This window comes from Oratosquilla oratoria, chromosome 12 (assembly GCF_046742065.1).
Source record: "Oratosquilla oratoria isolate Oo_2021 chromosome 12, ASM4674206v1, whole genome shotgun sequence".
NCBI classification, from domain to species: domain Eukaryota; kingdom Metazoa; phylum Arthropoda; class Malacostraca; order Stomatopoda; family Squillidae; genus Oratosquilla; species Oratosquilla oratoria.
This window is the reverse complement of record NC_134788.1, coordinates 56,480,171-56,502,863: the sequence shown is the minus strand read 5'-3', so window position 1 is coordinate 56,502,863 and position 22,693 is coordinate 56,480,171. Positions and strand designations below refer to the sequence as shown.

At 37.4% G+C, this 22,693-nt stretch overlaps 1 protein-coding gene across 1 annotated transcript in view; it reads right to left on the bottom strand.

The window, feature by feature from the left end:
- Positions 1-22,693, bottom strand: part of LOC143030412 (uncharacterized) — a 65,619-nt gene that overhangs the window by 41,076 nt on the left and 1,850 nt on the right. Inside the window, exons 2-6 of the mRNA XM_076193560.1 lie at positions 16,792-16,869; positions 9,864-9,938; positions 9,308-9,421; positions 3,760-3,877; positions 2,806-2,855 (exon numbers count right to left, since the gene is read on the bottom strand). Coding sequence (XP_076049675.1) covers positions 2,806-2,855; positions 3,760-3,877; positions 9,308-9,421; positions 9,864-9,938; positions 16,792-16,869 — 435 coding nt within the window. The remainder of the gene's footprint in view (positions 1-2,805; positions 2,856-3,759; positions 3,878-9,307; positions 9,422-9,863; positions 9,939-16,791; positions 16,870-22,693) is intronic.

Genomic DNA, 22,693 nt, shown 5'->3' with positions numbered 1-22,693 from the left:
TCCTCCTGATAGAACATCAAATAAAAATGACAGGAACAGAATTTTATTCTAGAACACTATACAAAACCACAGCAACCCTTCACGCTACATCTCATAAGCACCACCAACAGAATGCAACAGTAAAATCATACCAGCAGCATACTACTCAAACATAATCACAACCTACCACCCAAACACAAAACATCTACACAGAAACACATCCACATCCAGATAACTAAACAAACACTTCAAGAAAGACCACCAAACTAGATACTCCAACAACAACAACCCCAGAGTCAGGACAGAGTCCACTTGGCCAGACTGCGGTGTGGCCACCACCCAGCACTTCTAAGCTACCAGAAGAGGCTGGATGACCGCATTGTGAACAGCTGCCCAGGATGTAACACTTCACTGCATACCATACAACACATAATGGAAGACTGCATTATACACAATCATGCGTGCAAACAACACAACATACACTCTATAAAGAATTTGTGGGAAAAGCCAGTTTCGGCTGTGGCATTCCTTGGGGAGACGGGACTGCTCGGACAGTCTAGGGAACGACAACAACAACAACAACAACAACCCCTAGATATAAGCCCCATAGAGAAAAACCTCCAACACCAGATGAAAACCATACTAGCACGCCTGCACTCAGGACACCATCTGTCATTAAAACAGTACCAACACAGAATAGGCCTGACCATAGATTCAAACTGCTCCAAATGCAACCACCACACAGAGGAAACAGATCACCTCATACTACAAGGCCCTACACTGAAGATCTCCAGACAACAGCACAATATCTTTTCTCTAGGTGAATTATATTCCTGCCTGGAGGCTGTTGCCAGTTTCCTGGAGGCTACATATCATCTGGAAGAGAAACCAGGGGCAACATAATGATTGAGCTGATTTGATTTTCTGATAATCTAATATGCAATAATGTCTTAAATATTTATCTTATTTGCATTTCATTTGCCTATTAGGGTGCTTCTTTGTCTTTGTTGGAATGGCTTAATCGCCACCAAAGCCCATTAAGAAAAAGAGAGAGAAAGAGAAAGAGAGAGAGAGGGTGGGGGGGTAGAGGTTGACAATTAATTTCTTAAAGGTTTATGGTTAAAAAATCCAAACTAAGGTCTTTTATTGAATGACCAACCCTTTTCAGTATACTTCTTCACTTGATCCCTACTTTCACTTTTAACCCATTAAACTCCGATGACAAGATGTCTTGTCATTTGGTCAAATAAAACAAAAAATCATAAAACACCAAAATGTTTGATCCAACACCAGAAAAATATGACGTCAGTCCTCCTCGCTTTGCTGCGAGCGAAGCGAGGACTGACGTCATATTTTTCTGGTGTTGGATCAAACATTTTGGTGTTTTATGATTTTTTGTTTTATTTGACCAAATGACAAGACATCTTGTCATCGGAGTTTAATGGGTTAAGCCAAACATAATATACACTCTTAATATAAATGAGCAACATGTTCACCGTATACATTAATGACATGAATGAAGGTGTGGAGTACTATTTGAATTTCTTTACAGATGATGCAAAATTACTAAAGAAGGTAAAAACGGAAGAGGACTGCAACTCATTGCAACAAGATCTGGACATGATCTGGAATTGGACTCAAAAGTGGAAAGTAAAATTTAATATAAAGCAATGCAGTATAATGGAATTTGGAAAGAGTAAAAACAGAATATCAAAAGATTACAGAATTGGGGAAGAAAAAGTAAAAAAAGCAAACTCGGAAAAAGATCTTGGAGTGATGATTAGAAAGAACATGAAACCGGATAAGCATATAAATAAAATATTCAGAGAAACCTAAAATTTATTGAGGTCAATCAAAGTGGCATTTGCTTATTTGGGAAAAAAATTATAAAGAAAATACTAACTACACCAATAAAACCAAAACTTACCTAGTACCAAAAAGAATATTAAGAAACTAGAAAGAATACAAAGAGCGACAACCAAACTAGCACCGACTCTTGCTGAACTAACATATGAGCAAAGACTGTCCAAATTGAATCTACCAACTTTGGAACAAAGAAGAGAAAGAGGAGATTTGCTGACTATCTACAGAGTAATGAAAGGAATGGAATTTTAAACAGGAACAACTTGTTAGTGTGGGACAAAGGTAAAACAAGAGGACACGGAAAAAAACTGAAAAAGGACAGTTATAGAAAAAACTTGAAAAGGAACAGTTTTCCGCACAGAGCGATAAATACACGGAACAAATTAGACAACAAAACAGTATGTGCAAACACTATATAAGATTTTAAGATAAAACTCGATGCAGAGAGATACAAAGATGGGTCACCACAAGCATAGCTCCCCTCCCGTATATTACAACTAGGTAAATACTAGGTAAATAAATCTTTAGATAGTATCCTATAGTTAAAATAATAACATTAATTGTTGCCTCATGTTTCACAGACAACTTGATGCCCCACAGCAGCTGGCAATGGTCCTCATATCCTCCCACAGATCTCTATGGGAAAAGATTTTGTAATAATGCATGTTCTGTATTAGCAAGGGACTATTTATATATGTGTCATTAGCCACTAGCAGGAGGGAAGTATTTACCAGTCGCCAGCTCTCTATGTGTGAAATGGTAGAGGAAATACAATCAAAGTTGGTGGAGAGAGATCTTGGTCCTAGCCTAAAGACCAAGCCCTCTTGGGGCTGCATCTCCAGATGAAGGTGAGGATGTTGATAGGTTTTGAAGGCAAATGACTGATGTTCATCTCAGAGAAATATTTCATGTAAGTACTCATCACTAGTTTCCTGATGGTAATATCTACTAAATGATTCTTACCTAAAAGTAGACTCTGCTTTCCTAAGTATATATACTTCCTAATGTTCTCCCTGTTAAAGAAGAATAAAAAGAACATATATACACATACCAAAAGGCCCTTTCTAATTGATAAGGGGGTGTGATCTTACAATACATATACTAAAAGGCCCTTTCCTCCTTAAAAAAAAGGATAACATAAAAAATTGCACTCCTATCCCCTGCAATGGTAAGTACTATGCCTGCATATCTTTAACAATTTGAGAGTAAAAAGTTTAGTAAAAAAATCTATGACAAATTGATGGTTCCTCAAGGAACACAGTTTACAATAAATGTGGATGTCCATCTTCATCCAAGTATTATAATTGTGACTGAGTGTGTACATGGTCTATGCAAGATCTTGTGATTCACTGCCCTGATGAATATTTCTAAAGTGAAATCAGGAATATAGATTGCCTTCCATTGCAAAGGAATAACATTAAACCATTATAGCATTTCCTAGATTCCCATTCATCATTTCTGGGAGTATGTATTACAGTACACTTGAATACCTCTACTTCATATCATCATTGTAGCAAGATTTTGTTCTTTACCCCCTTCTCTACTAGAACTACGGAGCCTACACCACAGTTGCAGTAGGACTTATACTTTGTCTGGCCACCATACATCAGCCAATTAATCCATTGCTCCAGGTCTCTCTTGCAGGAGGCCTACAGTTCCCAAATAACCAGCAATGGCCAATTGACAGCTCCATATGTCACTCAAGAAAGAAATATTGGGTTGTTGTCAATGGAATGTTAGTGCAGGGCAATACATGACAAGCTGTTCAATGTCTTCTGTGTGGTGGTTGCATCTATAAAAGTTTGATTCTGTGGCCAGGCCTATTCTATGTTGGTATTCACTATGAGAAACAACACAGTGTATTTCATAATCCTTGTTCATAATATAATTATACAAATATTACATCATGTGACCTACCTGAAATATACACATATGAGAGCCGCGACAATCAGAAAAAGAAGGGCAAAGATTACACCAATGATAATGCCATTATTAGACTGAGGTTCTTCTGTTGTTGTGCTATAATCATCAGTACCTGTTCAAACAAAAATATATACATGTATACATATATGTAAATGAGTAGTGTTAGAAAAAATATAATCAATAGCATGTGCAAAACCTTAAACTCACTAACAACAAAAGGAAACACCTAGTTGTAATTTACAAAAGATTCTAAGCAGCTGTGTTTATCGAGTGACCAAATTGGTAAGATAAGTTTCAAATAAATAGTGTATCAAATACACAAAATGGAGAAAGAAAAAGAAGAAAGAAGAAAAAGTGAACCAACGAAGAGAGGTTTAGACATAGCAGAGTTGAGACACTCCTAGGGATAATACCAAAAAAATCATGCATGATTGATACCCCAGAATCAACTCAAAGGTGGTACACCAATGTTTTTTCAGGTTTCCAAAAGAAAGAGGATTATCAGGCAGAGGTTTAGATGTGGAAAGAGAAAGTTATGAAAATGTACAAAGAAATTAGGATATTGCTGATTTGATTGAGAAATTAATAGATTTGAAAGATGAATATAGGGCAATGTACAGAAAAATACACCAACTACAAAGAGCTAATGACAAGATGAACAGAGAGATTGTTAGAAAATGAATTAAATATGGTCAGAAGTGATAACAAAAGAATGAAATATGAAGATAAAAGTAAAAATGAGGCACTGAAAAAAGAAGTCAAAGAACAAATACAAGCAGTGACCAAGAAAGTAGGAGAAACAATTAAGGAGACAGATCTCCAAGAAATAAAGAATCGATGGAAACTAGAACAAATCAAGAAATAACCTTTAAATAAATAGTACAACAGTGGGTAAAGGAAAATGCTAAAGAAAGTAATTAAAGCAATTAAAGGAAAACTGGGCATGAGGCACAATGGATAAAAAAAAGTGCATTGTAGCTTATGGTATTAAAGAAAAACAATATACACAGATACCAAAGAGGAAAAGAAGAGAAAGAAATTGCAAAAGCAATTCTGAAAGCGATACAAGAGGGATAGGTAATGGACAAAGAGATAGAGGTAGTACATATATGGGACAGTACTCTAGAGGAAAACAGTACAGTATAGGCCACTAAAAATTAAACTAAAGTCACAAATGATAGCTGAAGAAGTACTATCAAAAGCAACAAAGCTGGTAAATAGTGAAAATTACAAAAATGTATGGTTAAAAAAAGAACTGGGTGATGAGGAAAAAGAGAAAAAAAAAGACGCTTAGAGAAAAGAAAAAAAAAAAAAAAGAGAGAGACGAATGGAGTCAGAAAAGAATGAGTTTTATTTTCAGAGTACTGGACCTGAACCTGAGAAAGTTGTATATAAAAAAAAGAAAGGGAAACATAATAATATATATATATATACACTAACATAATTGGCATGATTTCAGGACTAAACAAATTAATGACTGTCAGTAGAGACGCCAGATATAACAGTAATTGTGGAGACAAAATTAAAAGGTCCACTACTATCAAATACTGTGGGACAAGGTCTATGCAACCATTGGGCAAAAAATAGAAAGAAGAAACAGGGTGGAGAAGTCATGTTTTTGACTAAGAAAGGCTTAAATGTGACAAAGATAACAGAAGGAAAAAATAATGTGGAGTTGATTATGATAAGAGTTGAAAACAGAGACATGAAAAGTAGAAAAATTGTAGGAAAATATGTGCCCCTAAAAACATAGTCTTGGACAGATAGTGATAATTCCAAGATGTTGGAAGACACAAAGAATGCATTAATTGAATTACTGAAAGGAGGAAACACAGTCATTATGGGTGACTTTAATTCAAAAGAATTATATTGGGAAGAAATGAGAGGGAAAGGTGAAGACCTTTGGAGAAATATTCTACTGGATATGAACATTGAATACACATTGAGTCAATGGGTAAAGGAAAATACCAGGTATAGAAACAATGAAAAACCATTGTGACTAGATTTGATATTTACATCAGAGCCTGAAATCGTGGATAAAGTGAAATACAAGACACCATTGGGAAGAATGGCCACATACCAATAGAGTTAGAACTAAAAGAACAGGTTGATTTGAGAAGATATGAGAAACATAGAAAAGGAAGACTAATGCACAACAACACAGATTTTGAGGAACTTAGAAAATTCTTTCAAAATGCGAACTGGGAAAACTTCTTAAATAAAGAAACAAAGATGGAAGAGAAATGAAACATATTAAAAGAAAATTATAATGAGGGAATAGACAAATACATACCAAAAAAGAAATAAGAATGGGTGTACATAAAGGGCTGGTACAACAAAAAATGTTATGAGGCTAAAGTTAGAAGTGACAAAGAATAGATAAGATGGAAAAAAATAAAATAAAATAAAGTAAGTGGCAAATATACATCAAACTAAGAGATGAATATGTAAAAATACACAGGGAAGAAAAGAGAAACTATGAAAAGAACATAACAGAAAAATGCAAGGACCAACCTAAACTATTGTAAAGGTAGCTGAATGACAAACTGAAAGATAAACATGAAATAGTGAAACTGCGTCAAAGGAAATTATGAATATATAGATGATGTAGAAATGGCTGAATTTATGAACAAATGTTTCAAATTTGTATTCACAATTGATAGTATACAAAATTGGGAGGAAGGACAGAGAGAAAGATCACCCGCAATGAAAGAAATAACGGTCAAAAAGAAATAAATAAGAGAACAAATAAAAAACCTTGACGTCAGAATGTCACAGGGGCCGGATGGAATTGCAAATTGGATAGTGAAAGAATGTATAGATGAACTAACAGATAAAATACAGAAGATAATTGATTTCTTACTCAAAGAAGGAAAAATACCCCAAGATTGGAAAAATACAAATACAGTATTGTACCAATATACAAAGGAGGGGACAAAGAAAATCCAACTAACTATAGATCAGTTTCCCTTACAAGCACAGTAGCAAAAATATGCAAAAAAGTTATCGAAAGTAAATGGATTAAACATTTGGAAGAGAATAATATACTAAAGACAAAACAGTTTGGATTGCCACAAACTTGATTTGCTTTTACTCTGGGCTAATAGAAATAATGCAAGAAAGGGAAAGATGGGCAGATTGTGCCTTCTTAGATTTACAAAAAGCATTTGATAAAGTACCACACAAAAAGCTACTTAGAAAAATTGAAATAAAAGGTGGAATAAAAGAAAAGTTATTGGAATGGATGGAAGATTTCTTGAATGGGAGAAAAATGAGGGTGGCACTTAGAGACAAGAACTCAACCTTGGAAGAAATGATAAGTGGAGACCCACAAGGATCTGTATTGGCTCCAATAATGTTTGCCATATTATAAATGACATGGATGAAGGTGTAGAATGTTATACAAACTAATTTCTAGATGATGCAAAACTACTAAGGAAAGTAAGTACAGAGGAAGATTGTAAATCACTACAAAGAGTCCTGGATAAAGTCTGGGAATTGAGTCAAAAGTGCAAATTGAACTTCAACATAAATGTAGTGTAATGGAATTTGAAAAAAAAAAGTAAAAATAGAATATCGGGACAACCGCAGATTGGTACAAAGGAAGTTAAGGAAGTTAACCCAGATAGGGACCTAGGAGTAATTATCAGCAATAACATGTCACCAGACAAACATATCAACAAAATAGTTGGAGACACCTTCAATTTACCAAGATCAATGAAAGTGGCCTTTGACTACTTGGATGAAGAAATGGTAAAGAAAATATTAGTTCCATTGATAAGACCTAGATTAGAATAAATTAGATAAGGCAACAGTGTGTGCAAACACTATTCAAGAATTTAAGAACAAACTTGATGCTGAAAGATACAAAGATGGGTCACTATGAGCATAGCTCCCTTCCTGTGTAATACAACTAGGTAAATACATGTGACCAAGCTTTCAATTAACCCATTCAACTCCGATGACAAGATGTCTTGTCATTTGGTCAAGTAAAACAAAAAATCATAAAACACCAAAATGTTTGATCAAACACCAGAAAAATATGACGTCAGTCCTCGCTTCGCTGCGAGCGAAGCGAGGACTGACGTCATATTTTTCTGGTGTTTGATCAAACATTTTGGTGTTTTATGATTTTTTGTTTTACTTGACCAAATGACAAGACATCTTGTCATCGGAGTTGAATGGGTTAAGGAAAAAAATAGGATAGGCTAGGATTTTGTGTTGAGGTTAGGCAAGCACCACTGTATTTGTTGCATTTTCCATCTTTACAATCACAGTTTAAGTTACAGTTAGGGCCCCATTTTCCATTACTGCACTCTGCATTGAAATAAAGATAAGATCAAGGACAGTTCGTGTTAACTTCACAATTGTAATTATAGGTACTCCTCGTTTAACAACCTACTCGGTAAACGACAACTCGGAGTAACGACGGGCTTTATGACGTCGTTTAACGTAAATCTCCCAAAGTTACGACATCGTGTACGATGATTAAGTTGGCTGAGGCAAATTTGTATGATGTTATAAATGAACTTGTACGGTGGATATTAGCTGTGAGGTAAAGTGTTCTGAAGCTTAGGTCTACATTACCATCCTGCAAGCTGCAAAAACTACCTGGGGTACAGTATAAACCGGTAGTGGTAAATTTTAGTTTCAACCATGGGCGCAATATAACAATAGAAAATTAATTATTAATTTTGTAAATTATAATGTATCAACGTAATATGCAATTTTGTGAGCGGAAATGAAAAAAAAATGCTAAAACAGATTTCGTAAGTAACGAAGTCATGTCGGACGAATGGTACACCATGTTTGTTATGATAGATGCCAATGTCGAAGAAATGAAAGGACAATAAATTAATTCGTCTAACCTAAACTAAACTAACCTAACCTGTGTTTAATAAATCATTACCTGCAAATTAAATGACATCCGGCTCGTCGTCGTGAGAGATGTTGGCAGACGACAAGATGGCGTCCCGAGCCTATGCTACCGACTTCGTTCATTAGCATATTTTCTTATGCAAGGTATTTTTTACTTTCATTTCCGCCCACAAAATTGCATATTACGTTGATACATTTTAATTTACAAAATTAATAATTAATTTTATATTGCTATATTGCGCCCATGGTCGAAACTAAAAAAATACCCCGGTATTCAATATGGAATATCAGCATACGCGGATTTGGTCATATACGGTAATTTTAGGAACCTAACCACCGTAAATAAACAGTAAATAAAGCTTTAATGTACTGTATAAAAGAGGGAAAATACACAAAAATAAAGATACATGTATTGCTGGACATTGTACATACAGTACATGTACGTATATGTATACACTTTCGCTTAACGACCAATTCAGTTAACGACAGCGCGCTGGTCCCAATTGTCGTCGTTAAACAAGGAGTACCTGTACTTTCAATGAAAATTCAGAAGAATGAAATATCAACATTTATCATTTTAATTAGGGAAAAAAATAGGATAGGAAATTTTGCATTTCAAAGATACAGAAGATGAATGTAGCTAAACATTACAAAACTGACTTACTGCCACTAGAATTTTGTGTTGAGGTGAGGCAAGTGCCATTGTATTTGTTGCATTTTCCATCTTTACAATCACAGTTCAAGTTACAGTTAGGGCCCCATTTTCCATTACTGCACTCTGCATTGAAATAAAGGTAAGATCAAGGATAGTTCATGTTAACTTCACTATTGTAATTACTTTCAATGAAAATTACGAAGAATGAAATATCATCATTTATAATCTTAATAAAACTAAATCTTACAACACATTCTTAAAGAAATAAATAATAAATGAATAAATAGATAAGATAAGAGGATCTACTACCACAATATTTGAAATGCTCCTCCTAATATTCATCCTTGAAATCTCATTAATTCAAGGTGATAGGGACAACATCCTCCAATTGCATATAAAGCTCTCATGGTACTATCCTCCCTTTCTTGTCCTCTTACCCCTTTTCTATTTTCATTCCACACCTCATTCCCTCTTGAATCCCAAGAGTACCAAGTAAATTTCCATCTTAGCTTCCATCCTATTCACTCCTTTTCCTTCCCTGCCCAAAATACCAAGAAAAACCAACCTTTCTCACATCTGGCACCAAAATATCCTGCCCCACAAGTGCAGCCAAATGGTTCTTCAGCACAGAGCAAAATTCCTGCAGTAGGAAAGATGTGTTATGACTTTAATGATACTGTAACTAAATGTGAACATGTTGGAGGGTGGAGGGAAGGCAAGGATGGCCCTTTATCCACAAGGAACTAAGAGATTTCCAATATGGAAACAAATGGATGTTGAATGGGTGGAGGGTGTTTGCATGCCTTGGCTGATAACCTCCCTGGTGAAGGGGAAGAGGCCTTCAGTATATTGATAGATAGATTTTCATATTCTATGACATGTCACTGACACATAGGGCATGGGTATGGTCCCAAGCCACATCATGGCTAAGGCCACAGTGCCCGCCTTCTAGGTAAATTGAGATTGATATTAGGTTTCCTTAAATTTAAGAAATAAGGTAGGGGATTATAAGACTTATGTAAAATGGTCAGTTACAGGAGTTTTTGCTGCGCAGACGGCGGAGGACTACACAGCTAGGACCTCCCGATGACAGGGTCAGAGGTTGTTATAAATAATGACGCGTAGAAGTAGCGTCCGTGGAAAAATTTAAATGTATTCCTTCTTGTGTTAGATAACTAGTGGTTGAAGCTAAAATCATACATACATATACCAAGGCTTTTTCCCCCTTACAAGGGGGGTAGCCAAAAAGAAAAAGGCATAAAATCATTCCCACCCATTCCATCCCTGAATACACTCCACACCCCTCCACCCTCCCTCATATCTTAGCACCTCCTGAATGACAGGTCATCCCTGCACCTTGTCCACCGTCCCGGGTCAGAAGCAGTGCTGCAAGACACAGCACATCCACAGCAAGGCCGCTTCATTAAATCGGCGACCCCCCTCTCCGTCCCCCCATTGCATAAAATGAGAGGACGGGGAGAAATCCCTTCGGGCTGTGTCAAATTTTGCTCACACATACTACCTCACCCCCCATCCACCTGCCCATTCCACCTCATGCTATCCCAACATCATCCATATACAACCATTCTCCATTCACCCCTGTCTTCTGTCCTCTCCCGTCCTTCCTCAACAGACATTCCCCTCTTCTAAAGCTAAAAGCTAAAAGCAAAGCAGAAAAACAAGGATCTCATTCATTATGACACTAAACAATTGCTACAACTCTGGATTGAAGAATTTATGCTTGAATGGCGCAACAGATTTTCTGTAATGAAACCATCAGATGAAAGTCCACAAGGGGTAGTAGGAGCAAATACTGATGGAATGGACAGGAGATGGATGAAATTCAAAATCAACTCAAGACGCAACAATCATCATTCTTGGCAAAAGGAGAACTAAGTGGAAGACATTGATCTTCCACAAAGCATGGGACAGTTATATGAGAGACAGAAACAAAAGCTATATGTTTAGTACAGTACTACCTCTCATTAACGGACTAAAACGGTGTCCGTTGATATGAATAATCCATTGATTTGGAGTGGTTTTTGGGTGGCATAGTGAAAACACAGCGAAAACATCGCAAACACAGCGAAAACACCGCAAGCACAGCTAATTAACGTCCGTTAATGAGAGGTCTCACTGTAATATGAAGATGATGAGCTAGTACTTAGAAAAGAAATTGCTAAATAATGAAGTTTCAATAGTGAAGTCACAAGATGTGCAAATATTATAAATGAGAATATCTAGAAAACCCAAAGTTGCAGATAAAGCACATAATTCTGATGTAGGTCATGTAGTTTGTAAAGCTTATGATATAATCAAAAAACATCACTGGTGTAGAAAAGAAACCATAGAGAATGCCAGTATATGTTCTCAATGATGAACTAACATTAATGGATTGCATAAATTCACATTGGGGAAAGCATTTTAATATTGTTATTAATAAAACTTTTGATGAAGCTTACATTATTCAGATACCTGAACCACAAATATTTCATATTGAAAATAACAGCAGTGATGGAAACTGATAGAGGATTCAAACAATTTTAAGCACCTGAATCAGAGGGAATAGCTGGAAATGTTTTAAAAACTAACTGATAACACATTAAATATTCTATCAAAATTGTTTCAAGGAATAAGAGATGCTGAGGTCAGATGAATGGAAATAAAAGGTAATAACAATAATAACAATAATAATAATAATAATAATAATAATAATAATAATAATAATAATAATAATAATAATAATAATAATAATAATAATAATAATAATAATAACAACAATAATAACAATAATAGTAATAATAATAATAATACATACATACATATACCAAGGCTTTTTCCCCCTTACCAGGGAGGTAGCCAAAAAGGACAAGGCATAAAATCATTCCCACCCATTCCATCCCTGAAAACACTCCACACCCCTCCACCCTCCCTCCCATCTTAGCACCTCCTAGATGACGGGTCATCCCTGCACCCTGTCCACTGCCCTGGGTCAGAAGCAGTGTCGCGGGACACAGCACATCCACAGCAAGGCCGCTTCATTAAATCGGCGACCCCCCCTCTCCGTCCCCCCATATAAAGGAGAGGACGGGGAGAAATCCCTTCGGGCTGCGTCAAAATTTTGCTCACACACACTACCTCACCCCCATTCCCCCGTCCATTCCACCTCATTCATCACAACATTTTCCATATACAACCATTCTCCATTCACCCCTGTCTTCTGTCCTCTCTCGTCCTTCCTCAACAGACATTCCCCTCTTCCCCAAAGCCCCCTTCACCCCATCCATCCATCTCATCCTAGGACGTCCCCTCATGTTCACTCCCTCCACATCTGCCTTCCATACCTCCTTTACTAGTCTTTCTTCACTCATTCTTTCCATTTGTCCAAACCATCCCAATACTCTTTCATCAACCCCATCTCCCAGCTCCCTTTCCACCCCTGTTCTCCTCCTCACCTCCTCATTTCTCACTCTATCTAGCCTAGTAACCCCCATCATACTTCTCAGACACTTCATCTCAAACACATTCAAGCTCCTTCTCTCTTCCTCTCTATGTTCCACGTTTCTTCCCCATACAGTACTATTGGTACAATCACTCCTTCATAAAGTCTCCTCTTGGCATCTATTCCCAAACGTCTATTCCTCATTACATTTTTTTAATCCACCAAGGCATTCACTCGCTTCTCTCAATCTACATTCTACCTCCACCTTCACTCCACCTTTTCCTGCCACATTTGCACCCAAATATCTAAAACTATCCACTTCCTCCAGTTGCTCTCCCTTAATGCTCACTTCCAGATTACTGCCACTTTCACCCCTTGTACATCTCATCACCTTACTTTACCCCACATTTGTCGTTAGCTTTCTTCTATCACACACTCTCCCAAACTCTGTCACCAGCTTCCTCAATCCCTCCTTCGATCCTGCCACAAGTGCAGTGTCGTCCGCAAACAACAGCTGGCTCACCTCCCACTTTTCTCCATTTTTCCTTAACCATCTCCAATCCCTGACCCACTACCCTTGCATTTACCTCTCGCACTACCCCATCCATGTATAAGTTGAACAGCCAGGGTGACATAACGCATCCTTGACAAAGTCCCACCTTTACCTCAAACCACTCACTCTCTCCATTTCTAATCCTGACACAAGCTCTACTACTCTCATAAAAACTCTTGACAGCTCCCAGAAGCTTTCCTCCTATCCCGTATATCCGCATAACCTCCCACAGTGCCTTTCTGTCTACCCTGTCGGCAAGCCTTTTCCATATCCATAAGGGCCCAAAAAACATCCTTGCCCTTTCCTATAGCTTTCTCACATATCTGTCTTACCACGAAAATCTGATCTACACAACCTCTACCTGTCCTAAATCCACACTGTTCCTCACCAATTACTCCCTCTGTTCCTCTCCTAATCCTCTCAATCAAGATCCTCCCATAAGCCTTCCCAACTACACTTAACAAGCTAATCCCTCTGAAACTACTACATTCACACTTGTCCCCCTTTCCCTTGTAAAGTGGAACTATACAAGCACTCCTCCAGTCCTCCGGCACTCTACCTTCTCTCCAGCAAACATTAAATAACCTCACCATGGCATCACTGTACCTCCCTTTTTTTAGACATTCTGTATGGCATCCATCCAGACCAGGTGCCTTACCTGCTTTCATCATCTTAAACTGCTGCCTTCACTTCATCCTTCCTTATTTCTCCTCCATTCTCCTCATTCATCACTCATTTTCTTCGCATTTCCCACTGCAGCTATCTTTCCCTCCTTAGCCTCCTTCACATTAAGCAACTCCCTAAAATATTCTGCCCATCTTCCCCCTACTGCCCTTCTCCTCCATTATCATCTGTCCATCTGCACCTTTTACCTTTTCTTCTCTACTTGATTCGCCTCCTCTTCCTCTCTTTATTTCTTCCCAATTTTTTTCTTATCATTTTCTATTTTTTCTGTCAACCTCTTACCCCATTTCACATTCGCTCTCCTCTTTGCCTCCTTTACCCTTTTCTTTACTTCTCTTTTCTTTTCTTTGTACTTCTCATATGATGGGACACCACGAGCATAGCTCCCCTTCCCGTAAAATGCAAATAGGTAAATACAATAACTGCAGTTTCCACATTCTTTTAGATCGTGTCTCGATGGAAATCTAAAAATCACAATGGAAATGAGGACCATAATGGAAATAACCTTACATGCTTTTCTGTGTTATTCTCGGTAATTGTAATTGTTATTTTGAATTATGTGTTCTTTTCATTATCCGCACTTCATGTATATTGATTCATTGCCAAATACATACATATACATATACCAAGGCTTTTTTCCCCCTTACCAGGGAGGTAGCCAAAAAGGAAAAGGCATAAAATCATTCCCACCCATTTCATCCCCGAAAACACTCCACACCCCTCCACCCTCCCTCCCATCTTAGCACCTCCTAGATGACGGGTCATCCCTGCACCCTGTCCACTGCCCTGGGTCAGAAGCAGTGTCGCAGTACACAGCACATCCACAGCAAGGCCGCTTCATTAAATCGGCGACCCCCCTCACCGTCCCCCCATATAAAGGAGAGGACGGGGAGAAATCCCTTCGGGCTGCGACAAAAAAATAGCTCACACACACGCCCTCACCCCCCATTCCCCCGTCCAATCCACCTCATGCATCACAACATTTTCCATATACAACCATTCTCCATTCACCCCTGTCTTCTGTCCTCTCCTGTCCTTCCTCAACAGACATTCCCCTCTTCCCCAAAGCCCCCTTCACCCCATCCATCCATCTCATCCTAGGACGTCCCCTCATGTTCACTCCCTCCACATCTGCCTTCCATACCTCCTTTACTTGTCTTTCTTCACTCATTCTTTCCATGTGTCCAAACCATCCTAATACTCTTTCATCAACCCTATCTCCCAGCTCCCTTTCCACCCCTGTTCTCCTCCTCACCTCCTCATTTCTTACTCTATCTAGCCTAGTAACCCCCATCATACTTCTCAGACACTTCATCTCAAACACATTCAAGCTCCTTGTCCTTCCTCTCTTATGTTCCATGTTTCTGCTCCATACAGTGCTGTTGGCACAATCACTCCTTCATACAGTCTCCTCTTAGCATCCATTCCCAAACTTCTATTCCTCATTACACTTTTTCAATCCACCAAGGCATTCACTCGCTTCTCTCAATCTACATTCTACCTCCACCTTCACTCCACCTTTTCCTGCCACATTTGCACCCAAATATCTAAAACTATCCACTTCCTCCAGTTGCTCTCCCTTAATGCTCACTTCCAGATTACTGCCACTTTCACCCCTTGTACATCTCATCACCTTCTTTTTACCCACATATGTGTGTAGCTTTCTTCTATCACACACTCTCCCAAACTCTGTCACCAGCTTCCTCAATCCCTCCTCCGATCCTGCCACAAGTGCAGTGTCGTCCGCAAACAACAGCTGGCTCACCTCCCACTTTTCTCCATTTTCCTTAACCATCTCCAATCCCTGACCCACTACCCTTGCATTCACCTCTCGCACTGCCCCATCCATGTATAAGTTGAACAGCCAGGGCGACATAACGCATCCCTGACAAAGTCCCACCTTTACCTCAAACCACTCACTCTCTCCATTTCTAATCCTGACACAAGCTCTACTACTCTCATAAAAACTCTTGACAGCTCCCAGAAGCTTTCCTCCTATCCCGTATATCCACATAACCTCCCACAGTGCCTTTCTGTCTACCCTATTGTAAGCCTTTTCCATATCCATAAAGGCCCAAAAAACATCCTTCCCCTTTCCTATAGCTTTCTCACATATCTGTCTTACCACAAAAATCTGATCTACACAACCTCTACCTGTCCTAAACCCACACTGTTCCTCACCAATTACTCCCTCTGTTCCTCTCCTAATCCTCTCAATCAAGATCCTCCCATAAGCCTTCCCAATAATAATAATAATAAAAGTTTATTTGGCATTGAATCCAAATACATGAAGTGGAAATAATGAAAAGAACACATAGTTCAAAATAATAATTATAATTACTGAGGATAACACAAAAAAGCATGTAAATTCATTTCCATTATGGTCCTCATTTCCATTGGGATTTTTAAATTACCATCAAATGATCTAAAAGAATGTGGAAACTGCAGTTATTGTGAATAAAGTGTTCTGTCTAATTCTACTGAACAGATTAAAAAAAAAAGGTTGAGAAGTTGAATGAACATGTAGGATTAAAAAAAAAAAAATCAAGGAATTGTAGTGACTACATACTTCATTACATCAAATAAAACAGCAGTGTGTGGTATTCAGAAAACCTCTAAGTGTTATTTGTTAACTTTGAGAAGTTTTCAACAGGACACAGCAATCAATAATTTGGAAGATCTTATAGTTTTATGGATTACCAAAAAATATATTTGCATGATACAAAAACAGCATAATGGGAGTAGATGTCAGGTGAGTGTTAATGGTCAATTGTCACAGGAATAAGCGATACAAACTCTGTACCATCTACCCACCTTTGGCATTTTTAGTGTTTGGTTTCACATGAGACAGTGGGAAGTTACAGTTTTTCCCTATGAATCCCTCTGGACACTCTGAAGTGGAAAGTGTCAATTGATTAATAAGATGACAAAATAAAATGCCCAAAAAATAATAATACTAGATAAATGAATGAATAAATAGTTAAATGCATAAATGAATTCATGAATTAATAATAAACAAAATAGAATAAAATGATAATGATGATGATAATCAATATGATAATACTTACACCAAAGATATATCAATGGCTTTTTTCCCTTTACAAGGGAAGTAGCCAAAAACAAAGGCATAAAATCAAATCCCACCCATTTCATCCCCATATACTCTACTTCCATTCAAGCCCCTACCCCCTGTCTGGGGCATTGGCTGCATGTTATTATGGGGGTAAAAGCTGCTCAGTAGCATGCAACTGATACTTTAGGGTCAATATGGGCACCAATATAGACCAGAGCCACACATCATTTTGTCTGTGATAGAGGAAATCTCTATTCATAGAGAAATTATGATATGTTATTATACTGTGACAGCTGCCCCCTCCCCATTATGCTGTCACCCCACTCTAAATGCTTTCCTATACAACTTCTCTCAATATTTATTTATTCTTTCCAGACCCTGTGGTAGGGGAGAAGAATACTGCCACCAAGTGTTTCCACTTGAGTTGTAAAAAGGCGATACAAATGGAACAAGGATTGGGCTAAGCATCCTATTCTCTGTAGCCTCAAAGAGGATATTCCTAAAGAAAAAAGAAAAAAGAAAGAAAAAAAAAAAATGATGATGATGCATATACACAGGACTTACATTATGCATATAGTATACTACCGGTACATTACACAAAATAAAATACAGTACATACACAGGGTCTATAATACACAGTACACACATATAAACAATACATAAGTTCAAATCTAAATATGATAGTTGGAGATCAAGGATATTGTCATGTTCCATGATGCATCACCAACAAAGGATGTGGGTATAGTGCCAAGCCACATCATAGCTAGGGCCACAGTACCCGCCTTCTTAGTAAATTGATATTGAATATCAGGTTACCTTAGATTTAGAATAATGGGGTAACATAAGTAACTTATACAGGTTGTCCAGTTGCAGGAGATTTGTAAGTTGATGGCAAAAGACCACAAAACTGGGGCTTCCTGCCCTCAGAGGGCACATAAATAAGATAACATTACAAAGAAGAGTTATCATTTTTGTTATCTGTATTCTTTCTTGTATCTACCTAGTTGTATTTACCTAGTTGTATTATACAGGAAGGGGAGCTATGCTTGTGGTGACCCGTTTTTGTATCTCGTAAGATCAAATTTGTTCTTAAATTGTTGTATTGTGTTTGCACACACTATTTCTTCATCCAATTTGTTCCATACATCTATCACTCATGTGGGAAGCTGTTCTTTTTCAGGTCTCTTCTGTAGTTATCCTTTTTGAGATTTATTGCATGTCCTCTTGTTTTTTCCAACTGTCCCATTTTAATAGGTCCTCTCTATCAAGGCATTCTTTTTCTTTCATAATTCTGTAGATGGTTATTAGGTCCCCTCATTCTCTTCTTTGTTCAGGGTTGGTAATTCCAGTTTGGCCAGTCTTTGTTCGTAATGTTAGGGTTGCAAAGGTTGGAACCAACTTTGTCGTTGCTCTTTGTATTTTTTCTAATTTTCTTATATTCTTTTTTGTACTGGGTGACCATATCAGCAGCGCATATTCTAGTTTTGGCCTTATCAGTGTTTGCAAAATTTTCTTGATCATTTCCTTATCCAGGTATTTTAAAGGCCACCTTTATTGATCTCAACAAATTGTATGTTTCTCCGACTATTTTATTTATATGTTTATCTGGTGACATGTCTTTAGTGATGATTACTCCTAGGTACCTTTCAGAATTCACTTTCTTTATTTCTTTTCCATCAATTTTATACTGTCCTGTTATTCTCTTCTTGCCTTTTCCAAATTCAATTATACTGCACTTCTTGATGTTGAATTCTACTTCCTATCTCTTGCTCCACTCTGAGACTTTGTTCAGATCCTTCTGCAATGAGTTACAGTCTATTTTGGAGTTTATTCTCTTTAATAATTTTGTGTCATCTGCAAAGCAATTCATGTAACTATCAATGCCCTCATCCATGTCATTTACATATAAAGCAAACATTATTGTAGCTAGCACTGACCCCTGTGGGATGCCACTACTCATTTCTTCCCATTTTGAATACTTGTCTCTGAGCACCACTCTCATTTTTCTTCCATGTAGGAAGTCCTTCATCAAATTCAATAGTTTTTCCATGTGTGCCTCCTATTGTTTCCAGTCTATATAGCAATTTTCTGTGTGGTACCTTATTGAATTGCCTTTTGTAGGTCTAGGAAATGCACAGTCTGCCCAGCCATCTCTTTCCTGCAATATATCTATCAATCTTGAAAAGAAATAGATTAAATTGGTGGTACATGATCTTCCTTGTCATCCAAATTGCCTCGGGTTCAGAATATTATGTTAGATAACTACTGGTTGATGAATTGTGAGCCTTCTTCACACAAAAATAAAGAAATGGGTAGATTGTGTGGAGCTGGGCAAATGGTAATAGAATAAGTTATATTGGCACACATAGGCACCTGTGCCTGGCACTGGTGTCGTGTGGCCATGGTATAAGTTAAGATGTGCAGGCGTTTGCCTCTCTCTGACTCCCACACATCACACTCCATTCACACCCAACTTTATTGTAAGTTAAATACCTTTTTGTAAATATGTGAATTAAATAAGTTTTGCACACAATCACTTTCACTATCCAAGAAGTTGAATATATTTATAAAAAAAGGGCAAAATATCATCCTGGCCTGGGACTGCAGGAACTGTTTGGATCATGACCATACATTAAATGCATCAAAGGCTAGTTTATGACATATAAGGGCCTTTTGACGTGATAAATTTTCTTCTTAACTGGATAAAGAAATTGGTGTGTGTAAAATACTTACGAGGAAACAGGAGAATAGGAAATAAAAGATAAATAAATAAAAAAAGGAAATAGTAGAGATATTAGGTCGCCAAGTGAATTCAGATTATGATCGATCATAAAAACAGAAGCGTGCCTGCCATATTTGTTTACATACAGTGCCCCTCCATTATTGTTGTGTTCAAAGTAAGATTAGCCTTCTAATAAAGGATGTCTCATTCAAATGCTTCAAGCACCTCTGAAGATAGTCATGACTTCAAGGGATTCTCACAAATAGGAAGGAGATATTGTGATACAAGAGATGATAGGAGAGAGGAATATTATTAAGAGACAACAGAAGAGAGATATTATGATGTAGAAAGCAATAGGGATGATAGATATTATAATATAAAATACAACAGAAATGGGAGATATCATGAAGCAAGAGATGATGGGAGTGACAGGCATTATGATGTGAGAAGCGGTATCAGCGAGAGCAAAATAGATGGTACTATGACACAGCGAGGATAACAGAAAAGAAGTTAGGATAGGTGAGATATTTTACATGGAGGAAAATAGATTTGAACAAAAAATGAGACACAATGAAATCAACCGAAAACAGGGATCAGAATTGCACAACTCTGAGGAATCCCCACAGGTAAGGGGCAGACATTATAGTAAGAGAGGAAGACAGGAGAGAAAATAGGATTGCCAAGGATAAGAGAGTTTACATGGAGAAATTAGAGTTGAAGATGAAAGACTTCCACGGGTAAGAGGTAGATGACAAGAGTTTGAATTAGAATAAGTGGGGAACCTAGAGCTGAATCACGCAGTGGGGTTTGTCCTAGATGAGGGACAGAGACTCAAAGGGAAACAAATAGAGTTGGAGCATGACAGCCTATCAAAGATCACTATGAATGTTATTGTACAAGGAACTCAGCCTCTTTGGTAGGCCATGGTATCTGTGGATTTATAACGTCCAAAATATCCAGGTGCTGGCACCCCAGATTGATGACTGGCAAGCAGCAACAGATGAATGTAGACTGTGGTGAGGCTTGGTAAAGGTGGTGATGGTACTTCAGGCCTGAGAACCAAATGAGTGAGTATTGAATGTGGTTGTGATGATAGATGAAATAAAAAGAGCAAAATTATAGTGTATGGCATGATGTTGAAATACAAAATGTGTCAAAAAGTCATAATCACAGTTTCTTAAAACCATGTACTTTCATGCTCATAGTATAATGAATTCCAAGAAATATAGGCGTATGTCAAAAAGCGAAAATCTTGATGTGATAGGAATAACAGAGACATGGTTAAATGGTAAAGAGTTTTTGAAATTGAATTTAGTATTGTGGGATTTAAAAACTTTCATCAGGATCAAAACCACAAGAAAGGTGGGGGTGTTCTGTTGTATGTCAAAAAGAAATGTTCATGCCTGTGTTTTAGAGAAAGTAAAATAGGATGCATATGATAGTTTGTGGGTATAATTAACCCAAACATATGGACAAAAGATGAATGTAGGTGTAATATATAGGCCAAAAACATTATCATTACCAGACAACAAACTGTTGTTTCAAGAACTGTCTAGTTTCTGCAACTGGAGCTTATTGATAATGGGTGATTTCAATTTTACTGACATTGATTGGATGACCCTTGAACATGGCCATATAGGTAGTTGCTTGATAGATTTTCTCAGTGACAATTACTTAGTTCAGCATGTAAATGAGCCCACAAGACATGGAAACTTACTCAATCTATTGATCATTAGCTGTGAAAGTATGATAATCAATGTAGAAGTTGGTGAAACTATTGCAAATAGCAATCACAAATTAGATTAGAACTACTAAAAATTTTAGGATACTTGTGTATCTAAAATACCCAATTTTAGTAAAGCTCAGTTCATAGGACTATGTCAGGAGCTTCAGCTTACAGATTGGGAGGCAAAATTAAGCAAAAGACCTGTAGATCAGATGTGGGGAAAATGTCAAAATACACTTACTAAGATGATTCATACTTATATCCCATTTAAGGACAGATTCCCCCCCCCCCCCCAATCAGGCTCGCCCAAAATGGTTCGACAAAGAAACCAAAAAAAGTATTGCTAAAAAGACAGGCTTAAAAGAAATACAAGTGCTTGGGTGCATCTAATGACTATCAAAGACAATAAAAAAAAAAAAACAATACGAAATGAGTATCACTGATAAATCCAAAAGAAATTCCAAAGATTTCTATTGTTATATTAGAGATAAAAAGGTTATTAGGAACATTGGCACACTGTTATCTCCTGACGGTCAACTTGAACATTCGAATAAGGGAATGTGTGATTTTACAAACAACTATTTTTCGTTCAGTATTCGTAAACAAAACCCCTTTAAGCGAACTCCAAACTGATACCTGTGAAAAAACTAGGGTGAACTTACCATGATAAATATAACAAAGGAAAAAATTAAAAGGTGTATAGAGAAACTCAAAATTAATAAAACATCGGGGCCTGACGGTTGGCATCCAAGAATCTTAAAGGAAATGAAAAATGAGATTGTTGTTCCATTAGAAATTATTTTCAAAAAATCCATCAGATCTGGAGATGTCCCAAGAGAATGGAAACTAGCTAACGTTACTCCAATATTCAAAAGAAACCAAATAACTACAGGCCTATAAGCTTGACTTCAATCATAGGAAAAATTATGGAAATTATCATCATCAGAGATGCTATCGAACATCATTTATATAGTATCTGTTTGATAGTTGATAGCCAGCATGGATTCAGACAGAAACGTTCTTGCTTGACAAACTTACTTGAAATCTTACAACACAGTCATCTTGAATTATAACCAAAGAAAAAAAGAATAGATTTGATGTACTTAGACTTTGCAAAAGCTTTTGATACTGTCCCTCGCGAAAGGCTACTTACTACATTAGCTTCACATGGAGTAAGTGGTAGCATATTAAGTTT